This window comes from Trachurus japonicus, chromosome 1 (assembly GCF_045865225.1).
Source record: "Trachurus japonicus isolate A0001 chromosome 1, Traja_1.0".
Lineage (NCBI taxonomy): Eukaryota > Metazoa > Chordata > Actinopteri > Carangiformes > Carangidae > Trachurus > Trachurus japonicus.
In genome coordinates, this window is record NC_140907.1 from 15,191,368 (window position 1) to 15,204,848 (window position 13,481).

The 13,481-nt window shown below is 45.2% G+C and overlaps 1 protein-coding gene across 4 annotated transcripts in view; it reads right to left on the minus strand.

Moving 5' to 3' along the window:
* The window catches only part of rhbdl3 (rhomboid, veinlet-like 3 (Drosophila)), a 58,460-nt gene that overhangs the window by 40,238 nt on the left and 4,741 nt on the right, over positions 1-13,481 (minus strand). For 3 of the 4 annotated variants that reach the window (XM_085774646.1, XM_085774606.1, XM_085774615.1), the window contains one exon: positions 10,638-10,661. The exons of the other annotated variant lie outside the window; for it this stretch is intronic. In XM_085774646.1, the coding sequence (XP_085630772.1) occupies positions 10,638-10,661 (24 nt within the window). The remainder of the gene's footprint in view (positions 1-10,637; positions 10,662-13,481) is intronic. 4 annotated transcript variants of the gene reach the window in all.

Consider the following 13,481-nt stretch of genomic DNA (forward strand, 5'->3'; position numbering starts at 1 on the left):
CAAACACACAGAGTAGGCTACATACACACACAGCACTGAATACTGATTCTAACTTGGCCATAATTTCAGTGGGAAAGATGGTACATACAGTATGTACCCTCACAGACACTCTCTCTTATACCCCATTAAAAGTTTCAAAAGTTTCTTTTGGACGGGCTCTTCTGTAAAAGTGATGAGTAAAAAGGGATCCTCATTCCACCTGTAATATAACTGTACGTTATCGCAACCTTGGCAGCTGTTAGCCTGAAGGAGATAATTCTTATCATAATGACACCCTCAGTGCCAGAACCTGACAGGCACCCTGATGAGCTGCTGTACCCGCAACTGTGGCTGCAGAGGAAACCCAGCGACCAAGATAAGAATTCTCCCAGTCTGCCTCCGAAACTGAGAGGAGACGATTTCTAACAGACGCTGCCAGCGACACTGTAGGGATGATAGTGTTGTCACCGGACAGGACAGCCTGAAGGCACTCCTTGGGACTCTTTTCAACACTTAGGGCTAACATGCTTGCTTGGGCAATCCAATTCCAAGCAGACAGCTGTAAATATAAGTGTGACTGTACCTAAAACGCATCAAGGACACACTGGGATTAAATCACTACAGCCACAATCGGTGACAAGGTGACAAGACCACATAAATATTAATATTCCCTGTTGGGTTAGTGAAGGATTTGGGACAAAAAAAAAATCACACACTGAAAAAAGTGGTGACTATCTTGTTCTTAACACCTGTCTCATCCAACATGATGCCCTCCTAATGGTCACTGTTGAGCAACAGCAAAAAAAATATAGCAAGTGGGAATTCAACAGCTACTGTTGAAGAAAGAGATTGATGCAATAAATAATGCTTTTACTGCCCCTCAGCACAAAATGATAAGAACATATCTCCAAGGCACTGAGTTATGTGCTCAAAGTGCAGTGACATTAACACTGGCGAGAAGGTTTTTCTGTGCAAGTTTTGAAGAACAGTACTGAATTTATATTTCCCAAAATTGGCAAATGAAGTATAGCACAGATAAGCTCTCTACTTTTAAGAGACTTTATCACAATACTAAATAGGTATATATGATGTAATATATTCTAACGGTTGATTCAGGACATTTAACCATAATAAACTTTCTGGCACATTTCCCTGTTCACATTCTTCCACTGACTGAAACTGAAAGGCCAAGAAACAGAGCAATGAGCCAAGAAAGGCAAAAAAGAAGATTGCTAAAGATGACAATCAATGCAAGTTTCAAAATGTTCAAAAAAAACTTGCTTTTGCAAATGTTTTATGACAAAGAGACACATTTGGGGTCAAAACCATGCAGCATGCATACAACATAATTTTCTATGTCCACAGCTCAATTCAGGGACCTGTGCTGCATGTGCTGTACCTCTTCATACTGTGACTGTCAAATAAAGCAAAAACTCCTGCTACTGGTATTTTGTTGAGACACTACACTTTTATGTTGACAAGAAACCTCTCTTTCTCAGATAATGCCAATCAAAAGTTGTGTTTTTACTAGTAAAATACATTTTTATAATTACTCATTCGTGGTGGATGACTGGGCCTTGGCTCCAGAGATTAAAATGAGCTCCATGCTGTGAGGGGAAGAGATTCAAAAACTGGTAATAACACAACACTGCTATTGCATCAGTACTTGGAATACTTTGAGTTGAGGAATCATAGTCAGAAATGGGGGAAGAGTTGGATCAGTGCATCCCTACTTCAAAGGTGAGATTTCAGCACCTCAGTATTGGCTTTGAAGACCCAACCATCTGACTTCAGTGAATTTCCATCAGCTCAACCATGAAATGAGCAAAATATCTGCACTTAGCCCCTAAGGCCTTAGACAATACACTGCACAATGATTTATTAACTTGCCACTAATCACTGCACAAAAGACAAAAGTGTCTATTCCAATAGTTTCCAATCTTACATTAAAAGTCATTGTTAAATGTGACTCTACTTGACTACTTAAGAGGAAGGGATCACCAAATTTTCAGACCCTCTTACTTCACAGTGAACGTGACTACTTTTTATCATCAGTGGGACCATCTCCATCTGTGACCTAATTTTAGTTCCCTATTTTGGTATGAGCCTTCATCAATGAATCATATACAAGACATCTGGCCAAGTTCTTATAAACAGAATAACTGCATGTTGCAAATGAGCAGTATGTGCTCTGCAGCGTATCTAATTAACGTCTTTGTGAAAATACACCAGCAGTCAGTATAGCTCTGCTGCAAAGACAGGGGATGTTAGAATTCAGTAAAGGCCGTATTCTCAATTGGTCTGTGTTTTATGTCGAGTGATGTGTCATAGTTCGCCTCTTCAGCACTTTGGCCCTGCTGGCAGGCTTTGGCAGCGATGCCCTGTAAGACGACACGGGGCGGAGAGGACGGGAACGGAGATCTGGGTGAAAGCTTAACACTGCCGCTCACCTTGGGCATCTGCAGAGGCTGCTGGGACAGGTTGCCATGACAATGGTAAAACAACTACTGAATGTACTGTAACTTGGACTACAAGGATAAAAAATATTATATATTATCTCAAACTGTGAATAAACTTTGATTTTCAGCTCATTATTCACAGTAATTTGTTGTCAACAATTGTTTTCTCTGCCTTTCTTTGGGCACTCTGATCTTGTAACTGGGACAACCCTAGAGTGTGAGGGAAGCCACAATCTTGCCTTGCCTGTCAGACAGACGAGTCGGATACAGGGCTGCACGGAGAGAATGACTGCTACAGGGGAGGTCACTGTGATTATCATAGTCCCAAAGCTGACTGGCTCTTCACACGCTTTGTGCCAAGTGGCCAGGTGTTTTTATTTCTGTAATTGAGGCTGTCAAGTAGATAAAAGACACACTTGCAAGAAAAGCTGTAAGCTTCTGGTAGACCCAAACCAAAGAAGGAAATACTAGAGAAAGAAAAATGAGAGAATAAGCACAGGGTTGAACCTGATGTCTTTAGAAAATTATATTTTAGAGGGGGTTTTTTTTATGACAAAGTATACTTGTACGCAAGGAAAAGTTTCTAGGAAATCTGATAAGTGAAACCAGAGAAAGCAGAAACTGCAAACTAAACATTCTACTTACAGGTTTAGCGTGGGCGTCTACAGAGGAGCAAAAAAAAAACGACATTACCTTTGAAATATGCGTGTCTTGCATTATCTCGTCTACACTGCAGTCTACCATGACTTCAGTGCAAATTCTCCAGGGAGAAAAGAAGGAGGAGGAAGAGGAGGAGGAATAAACAAGGAGATGCTGGTGAGGCACTTGGTTAGAACAGCGCTTCATGGATAGCTGAGCACTTAGTAAGACAAAGTGATCTGAAAGCCGGCACACAACTCAAGAGTTCAAACCCAGAAAGTGTAGCGTGGTATTATAAATCTAGAAAAAAAGAAACACGGGCATAAACATCTGCGCTGATGGTTGTCAGCTTTCGTTTGTGGTAGTCGTCCACACGCCATCTGTCTCAATAAAAACTAAAGTGTTTGTTTAAAGGGAGAACGGAGGGGAATGAAAGAGTTGTCTGAGATGTACACTCGCTGTGGAACATCCCCTAATGGGCAGCGCTTGACTGAAGAGGCAGAAATCAGTTAACACAAGCTCTCTCTCTCTCTCACACACTCTCACACACTCTCACACACTCTCACACACTCTCACACACTCTCACACACTCTCTCACACACACACACACACACACACACACACACACACACACACACACACACACACACACACACACACACACACACACACACACACACACACACACACACACACACACACACACACACACACACACACACACACACACACACACACAGGTGAACTCAGCAAACACAAGGTTATTGTACCTTTGTCAACAGTGCACCTGTCAGTGTTGACCTGTATGGCCTATGGCACTGGAATGTGTTCTGAAATATTTGTGTGTGTGTGTGTGTGTATTCCTTTCTTACTCCCAACATTCATAGTGTCAAATAAAGTATGTGATAAAACACAGACATTTTCCATTTTGCCTCTAAAAGCTCTGAACTGTCACTACAAAACAGAGCAGAAACAGGTCCTACACGTCTGTCACACACACACACACACGTGCTGGTGCTGGTGTACAGCAGCACAGACACAGTCGACAGCTCTGTAACCATAACCTGTGGGAAAGTATTAGAGTTTCAGCCTTAAGGAATGAATGCACCTGCGCTGTGTCTTTGATCTCTGGAGCGTCATGGTGACAGACTGACATAGGAAGCTGGAAGCTGTTTCACATCGCTGCTCTATTGGGAAGTTAGAGGCCTAGAGAAGACCTAAACAAACCACGTAATGATGCATTCTGGCACTTGACCTGTAACTCAAGACTATGTTCACACTACATCTGTCTTCTGCACAAGTACTTGTTTTAGCACCGGCTCGGGCTGTCTTGCAGTAAGACAATGTAACAGCCTGAGTCTGTTCTTTTTAACGAACACAAAGAAGAAAGCTTCACCTATTCTCACATCCAGTGTTTTTTTTTCACACCCAAACAGCGTCTGCAGGTTTAGCAGCTTAGTACGGACTTAAGAAACACTGCTCATGCCCTCTTGAACTGGTCAACAAGAGACAAAACAATAAGCCATCAATCACTTTGGCAAACTGCAATGACTTGCACATGATACTCTTCCAACTAAAGTAGGTTACAACCAGCTGTGACAAAGGCATATAATGGAAATCCATTAAAAACACATACTGAGCTTCTTGATCAAACTATAATTTGATGGTTTCCTGCTGGAGCCCTCCAGTTTTGTGGCATTATTATAAAGCTGATGAGCTATTGTGTGGTGAAGGCGCTGAGCTGTAAACACAGCTAATGAAAAGAGATGAGAGCGAAGCATCGATGAGCAGAGTGAGACTGGAAGACTGGTGATATCTGCAGTGTCATCCACTTATCTGTGATGGGGAATCAGAATGAAAAGATGAGTGAAAAAAGAGTGAGATGAATGGGGTGGGCAGCGGGGGGCTGATTTGTGGAAGCCCCGTCAAAAGTCACAGTGACACCAGTCCTGTGAGGCAGCTGGCGCACCCACACTTCACCACACGTGCTTGTTCAGCAGGTGTGTGCTGTCTCTACGTCTGCCCTCTCCTGACCTCTAATAATAGATTTACATTTCTAGGCCAGGTGGATACAAACGTACAGTATGTATACACACACGCACGCACATACACCAACATACAAAGCATACAAAAGGTAGCTGCATCACTGAGACAACTTCGATTTCTGCCACCACTGCCATGAATTTGCACACAGTAGCCAATTATGGATAAACTGGCACATCCTCTTTCTCCCATTTACAGATCGACAGGCACAGCAGCTATTTTTACCTCTGCATAAAAGCAGACACTGTTTTCACACTCCGCCAACTGGAACCATGCCTTTCATTAAGGAAATCTATTTAGAGCCAAGTAGGGGAGAGGCAGAGGAGCAGGGAAAGATGAGCTCTGATTAAATCTTTCAATGAAAATGTTTGAGGCTCAGTCTGTTATTTAGCAGGCACACAGCCCGGTTGATTTTTGCAGATTGGGGAGGGTGTTTGGTTTTGTTGCCAGTAGCTCCTTTTACAAATCAAGACAACACAGTTCAATCACCACAAACTGTTTTGTCAGTGGGTTTATCTCCATGACTCAGCTGCTGTCAATCACTGCTGTTGGATGAACAGGTCAGCAGAGCGTGACCCCGCCATCTGCATACGTGTCAGTGGCAATTAGGTTGATAAGCACATCAGTATAGCACAGACAATATGGATCAAAGAGAAAAAGACTGAATAACCGGCACTTTATAAATGAAGCAACTAATGGGAAAATGTATCTTACTGTAATAAAGTGACAAAAATGTGACAAAAAGAAAAAGAGCTTGAACGTGAAATACTTTGATCACAAGATCATTTGTTCTGTAATTGACTACTATTCAGATTTCTTGAAATTCTTTTTAATCTATTTCTTCATCTGAGTGTTTGAACCAGTGCACCTGAAAATTAATTTCTGGATCTAAGAAAAGAGGCATCCTCACTGACTAAAAGAGGAAAAATTTGACAACGGCACATCATCTTTAGCCCTTCTGCTGTCAGAAGTTGCAGCGGCTGCTATTATCACCTCATCTTCTGATCCTTCTTTTGCTTTAATGTAGGTTAAACTGACAGGGTGTTGCGAGACATGCTGTGTCCCTGCATGCATCAGTTAACACAGCTGCAAGTTCCTAGTTGGCTTACCCATTAAGTACCAGTTACCTGGGTGGTGGACCATTCACTTCAAGTACACTTCAAAAAAAGAAAAAAGAAAAAGAGCAACACTCAGGAGATGCCAGCTGTGCCGCGCACGCAACGGTGAGGCGAGACAGTACTGCCAGACAAAATGGCTTTAAATAATGACCTTCCTTTTCTCACAGCCATGGCCACTGAATGTCTAACTAACAAGCTCATTGAAATGCACGACAGGAGCTCTGGGAAACATGAGTCCCACCGGGAACAGGTGGCTTCCCCACCATTGAATTTCTGCTTGTTTTAATTAATGACATTAGCTGGGCTATTTCAACACCAGACCTCACTGTCACTACTTTACGCAACATTTCTAAAAGAGTTTAAATATTTTTGCTGTTCTCAGGAGGAGTTTGGGGCTCACAGCTCACAGTCAGGGGCTTTTTCTATGCTATAAAGCAAAAACATTATGGGGGACAAACTTTCAGGGAAAGTATGCAGACATGTGAAAGTGTTTAATCACTAAGCTCCTGTGGGTGTGGCGTGTGTGGAGCATTTCAACATGCCATTGGGAGCAGGCTGTCAACACAATGGCAATTGTGGACACACGTATCACACACATAGTCCACAATCAAAGAAATGTCCCTTTTCAATCAGAATTTTCTAGTTCTTTCTCCCAACAAAAGACAAACATGTACTGTATATGGTCAGGCTGCAGTGAAGAGCCATGTGGGCACAAAAAAATATACACATCTCAGACAGGTAAATGTCTGTGCCACAGTCTACCTACCGTTTGTATATATCCTGTTCCTACAAGTGCTTCACCTACTTTGGGTTGAGCCAGAATCCAGTCTGTATACCTGGGGGACTACCGCTGTCAGACTTTACAAGCACAGGGGGCATTCCCATTTGTCTTGGATAATGGTTTTATGTGTCTGTGCTGTAGGAGTAGCCCTTCATAAACCGCATGGTACATAATCACTCTCCGGACCAAGGCAGCAAGATTTCGCTTCTTACCGATGAGAACGAGACGAAAAATGATAAAGCTCACAGTCATATGGAGAAATCCATTTGATGTGCCCAGTTCCCAGGAAGTGAAAAAACAAATATTGTTTGGTTCATTTGGTGGCGAGACGTAAACATGTTTATGACACTTCATCAGATAAATCCAGGGCATTAAGTGTGGTCCATCCTTAAATCCTTAAAAAAAGTGCATATCAGTCAGCACAGCATGGACACTTCAAAACAAAGCCTGGTTCATCTTTGGGATCATACACACACTGCGTAATCAGGCTACAGTAGTGACTACGATCTTTTCAGACTGCTGTGTCTGTGTGTGTCTAAAGGACAAATAGAGGCTAGGACAGTGATTATGAGGGAGAGAGAGAGAGGCCGGGGCAGCTGCTCTCTGACTGACTGTGTTTCCTCTGCTTCATTCGACGTTGCCTCTGTCTGTGTTTGCTCCTCATGTTTGTTTCAGGCGATGAGGAACATGAATCAAAGCATTCTGAGGTTTGCTCTCTTACTTCCTGCACGCTGAGGAGGAAAGCACTTATACAGCAACAAAATCCTCTCCGGGGACAGGAGAGAGGAGTGAAGGGGAAGCCGAACAGAGCGACGCAGCACTTTGATTCTGACGGACTGAAACCCAGAAACTGATATCTGTACACACCAAGTTCACATGGGAGTCTGTAAGAATGATATGATGGGAGAAGGTTTTATATACGCAGACCAAATTACTTTAAAGAAGCTGGAGGAAAGCTGTAGTAGAAGAAAAAAACAAAAGATGAATGAGAAAAGTTGATCCTGCTTTGTCTCTGCTGTGTAAACATTCCTGATGGGACGGACAGAATAGGCGGTGCTCTGGATTTGACAAGCGGGGGCACCAAAATTGATTAAGACAAGAGGTGCTTTCTTGTCTTCATCTCTGGACATCTTGTTTTGCCCGTGTATTCCACTCACTGGAGCAATTTGTTTATATGAATGAAGTTACAGTAACTCACTACAGGGGCAAATTGTAGTATATCAGAACAATGGAAGGGTATAAAACTAGAAACTCCAACCACATCTACAGACAAGAGCATTCATAACTCTTCAGCGTGCTGTCATGGAAAGGTTGAGACATGAATAATTGTACAAATGGACATAATGTCTCTAACTGTAGGATTAGGGGAGGGTATTAAAGCACTGTTTGAAAATTCAACAAGAACTTCATTTGAAGCACAGCGAAGCCTATGTTGGTTTGTGGGATGTAACGTTGGCCGCAGTCACCCAGGCTCAATCCATCTCGTCTCTCTTAAAGGGCCCCAGTAATGGTAGGGTTGGCAGTTCAAACCCTGCCTCCTCCTGTGTACCTGTCAAAGTGTCTATGAGCAAGACTCTAAAATCCAATTGCTCTGGACAACTGTCAGTGTGAGTGGTTGAATGGGAGGCCAATTTGTGAAGTGCTTTGGATGAAACTGCAACAAGAAAATGACCCATTCTTTCGATACGGTATCATCATACTTGACATTAGTTGTAGAAGTTTTATTTTGTCTCTTCCAACTTGTAAGAGAGGCAAAAAACTAAACTCGCCACAACAGTGGATTCACATGCGTAGAGGCACTTTGTAGTGCGTTTCTTTGCATGAGGTGAATAAACGTCTGGCCCCGCTCTTTGTTTTCAAGTGGCATCTATCTCCCTCATGCACTGACACAAGTCGCCAGCCTGATTTAAAATCCTTCTTTTCCTGGTCTTCAGTGGCCCATCATTTCTCTTCCTTATTCGCTTCAGAGACGCTGGGGGTCTGCAGGGTCACCCCCTTGACAAATGGACCAACTCACTGTGAGGAGGAAGGATGGAGGGAGTATAAAAGAGCGAAAGGACATTTGTTGCCGCCAGACTGGGCAGTGACCTCACCATTTGGACAAATCTATGTTTTTTCAAAACGCACGTCCACTCAAGGAAACTCAAAGCTGTGCCGCACGCATAAAGACAGCGGATTGAGAGGCCCACTTAATGCCTGTCCACAGAATATGCTCCATTACACACACACACACACACACACACACACACACACACACACACACACCCCACCCCAGCTATCCCCTCCCATAATCCCATGGGACCTCAGTCTCCCTCTCAAAGAGAGTGAGCCTGACACGAGCCTCTGACTCAACCCCACACATCCTGCTAACCCCCGCACACACACATACACACACACACTTCCCTCCCGGGAGAAAGTAGGGGGCCCCAGGGTGGGCAGGTGCTGCAGCAGCCCCACAGAGTGGTCGTTGTGTGTGTGTGTGTAGGATAGTAGGGGGCCCGTTTGCCGTCTGTCAGCCCAACCTGCTACATGCATGATCAGCCGGTCTGTGTGTTTCTTCTCCTGGGGTTTCTTGGCTGTATCTGTATCACCCGCATGTGTGTGTGTGTGCGTGTGTGTGCTTTTTACAAGCTCGGTCTGACAGATCAATGCATCCAGGATTATGTATCACCTTAATAGCATTATTGGGGTCAATGTAAGCGGACGACACACCCACAGCCTACAGTGATCCCACCCCTCTGGTGCTTTTGCCTCTGCAGGAGTTTGGTTTGACAGAGGTACATCCCAGTTACATGTTCTGGCGGGAGCGTTACCCAGCAGGCGAAGGATTTAAAGCTGCACCAGGCAAGATTTTGATCTAAAAATACATTTATTTAATGAGCCTAAATCACAAACTGGGGCTGAAGGAGAGAAGCCTGTGCCATTTCCACCAGCTGAGACCTGAAAGCTTTGCCTCCCATGGCCAAAGGAAATTTCGGTGCCAAGTATATTTACCAAGAGAGAGGAACAAATCAGAATCAACCTGTGATATACAAACTGTGAACAGGAGTGAGCACTTGAAAAATAGATGTTTTCTTTCTTTTGGGAAACTTTAAGCAGCACAGACCAGCATGTCAGATAAACATGAACAAGCTCTGCAAAGCCAATCAAAATCACAATAAATTATTTGTGAGTTTCTACACTTTACAAAATGTGCAGGTTTTATTTGCTTCAATTAGTTATAAAAAGCCAGTGTTACAGCTGAAGTAGTGTCAAGGTCGTGATACGTGCATAAAATCCGCAAAAATAACACTGTTATATTGAATTTATCAGCGTAGCACCACAAGCACCAGAGCACTAAATACTGATATTTTTACTTTAAAAACAAACAAAACAACCTTTCTTGTTCCCACTTATGCTTGTGGTGCAAAATTGTATCTGAGTTCATCCAAAAATCTTCCCAATCACAGTTCACGACCTTTTAGGCATTTATGTTGCTTTGAGCAGATAACAGAGATGGGGTCAGAGGTCACACACAGGTCGCACACAGATGAGCACCTTTGAAAACAGACAAAAGTGCTCAACAATCAAACATGCAAAGAGAAAAAGATTCAAGCTTCTTCAGCTTGTAGTACATACCTTGTCAAACAGAGACTTCCATTGCTAAGACAAGGAAAGAGAGATAAAAGAGAAAAAAAAACAGCATGTGAGGGAGTGAGTGACAGGAAGAGGCAGAAAGGATGAAAAAATTCAGAAACAGGTGCCAAAGCGGAGAGGAGCACCTGTTTGGAAATTATGAATCTTAGCCACAAGGATTTTTCCTCTTTATGTGCAGTCGCCTTAATTGCAGTCTTGCAATTACATGCAGCTTCTATCTGATCATTGTGGTCAATGAGCCGCAGCAAAAGATAATAAGGTACCAAAGTGTGGAGGGTGCTCTTATAGTTGTATCAGAAAGTCTGAGACGGCTAATGGAGGGAGGCCGGAGCGTGTGCAGGTGTTTGTGTTGCTGTGTTGTCTCCCTTTGAAAAGAAGAAAAGAAAACAGCAGGCTGATAATCTAGGATAATAAGAGGATGTGTTGTGCAGTTGCTGTCATTGTCCTGCAGTGCTTTTTAGTATTTTAAATCCCCCCTGGTGTCAATGTGAAACGAGAGTTACGGATGTAACTAAGGTTCTATGAATTCTGGATGACCGCCAGAGACGGTATGAAATACCTGGATAAGCATCACGCGCATGCGCAGATCGAGACATAATACCAACAAAGTCATGTGACCTGGGTGACGTAAGCGACCTGATAAAAGGGGCAGGCACCCAGAAATCGTCTCCTACAGAATCTTCTCGTCAAGATTCCGAGTGACAACGAACTCTGGCGGTCATCCAGAATTCATAGAACCTTAGTTACATCCGTAACTCTCGTTCTATTTCATTCTTCCTGACCGCCAGAGACGGTATGAAATACCTGGATGACCCATACCAAAAAAGTCATGAGGAATCCGCACTCACCGAGATTCAGTTGCAGACCGAAGGAACAGACAGGACAGCTGCCGCCACAGGATGGGGAGCGGCGACATTGACTCTGTAGTAGCGGGCAAAGGTACAGGAAGAAGCCCACGCAGCTGCAGCACAGATGTCATTCAGTGGAACACCCTTCAAAGCAGCCCACGACGTGGAGACGCTCCTGGTTGAATGACACTTCACTGGGGGGATCTGAAGGCCCCCGAGCCTGTATGCATGAGCTATGGTATCAACAACCCAATGCGAGAGCCTCTGTTTGGACAAGGCACAACCCTTCCTGTGCCCTCCATGACAGACAAACAGAGCATCAGACTTACGAAAACCAGCAGAAACCTCAATGTACCGTTTCAGGGCGCGAACAGGACAAAGAAAGGTGACACCAGGAGGTAGTTCCTCCACACCCGACTCTGGGGCAAAAGCCACCAAACTGATAGGTTGATTAACATGAAAAGCAGAAAGCCTCTTTGGTAGGAAAGAGGGGTTAGGCCACATAGTAACCCCCAATCCATCAGGATTCCACCGCAAACACTCACTGGCGATAGACAGGGCATGAAGCTCACCAACCCGCTTCGCAGATGTAACAGCGAGAAGAAAAGCAGTCTTGCAAGACAGCCACCTGAGGTCAGCGTGTTCCAGGGGCTCAAATGGAGGAGAACACAGGGCTTCCAGGACGACAGGCAAATCCCAAGAAGGCACCCTAACAGCATGTGGAGGCCGCAATCGGAGAGCACCTTTGAGAAACCTGCCCACCAGAGCATGTGATCCCACAGATTGACCATCCACAAAGGCATGTCGAGCAGAGATGGCAGCAACATACACCTTTATAGTAGAGGCAGAGAGCCCCTTATCCAGCAACGTCTGCAGGTATCCGAGCAGTACAGGTACAGAGCAATGCTCTGGGTCCACATTCTGACCACCACACCAACCAGCAAAGAGTTTCCATCGGTTGGCATACAGCAGCCTAGTCGAGGGTGCACGAGCACTGACTACGGTCTGGACGACAGCCTGATCACAAAGATTCAGCAACGAGTCCGGCCCTTCAGGGGCCAGACATGCAACTGGAGGCGTTCCGGTTGAGGATGCCAAATGCTCCCCCCCAACTGCGACAGGAGATCCTGCCTCCGTGGGAGGGGCCAAGGTACCCCGTTGAGAAGCCGATGGAGAAGAGGAAACCATATTCTCCCGGGCCAGAAGGGAGCCACCAGCAACACTGAGTGATTGCTCCTGTCTATCCTGTGAAGCGTCAACATGAGCAGTGGGACTGGAGGAAAGGCATACAGGAGGCGGTCTGGCCAGGAGTGTGCCAGAGCATCCTGCCCCAACGGGCTGGTTGGTTCCGAGAGGGAGAACCACAGCAGACAGTGCGTTGACGCTGCTGAGGCGAATAGGTCGACCTCCGCTCTGCCGAACCTCTCCCATACCATCTGAACCACCGTGGGGTTCAGCCTCCACTCCCCCGGAGGAGGCTTTTGGCGGGAAAGCATGTCTGCGGCTGTGTTCAGCACACCCGGTAAGTGCATCGCCCTGAGACTCGCAAGGCGAGGTGAGGCCCAGTGAAGGAGCCACTGAGCCTCCCGTAGGGAATGTCTGGACCTGGTTCCCCCTTGGTGGTTTACATGATAAACCGTCGAGGTGTTGTCTGAGCGAACGAGTACATGCCTCCCTTCCAAGAAGGGAAGGAAGTGCCTGAGGGCTAAGTGTACCGCACGCAATTCCAACACATTTATGTGCTGGAGTCTCTGCTGAGGACTCCAGGTACCCCTGACCGTCCTGTGGTTCCAAACAGCGCCCCAGCCCAAGAGGGAGGCATCTGTTACCACCACCTCCCGACGGGAAGGAAGAGAACCCAAGGGAACACCGCTGGAGAGATAGGCCCTGCTTCTCCAGGGTTTGAGAGACTGGAGGCACTTGCCTGAGACCACCACCATCCTGCCTTGGTGCCTCTTGGGGTCGAGGTCCAAACCAT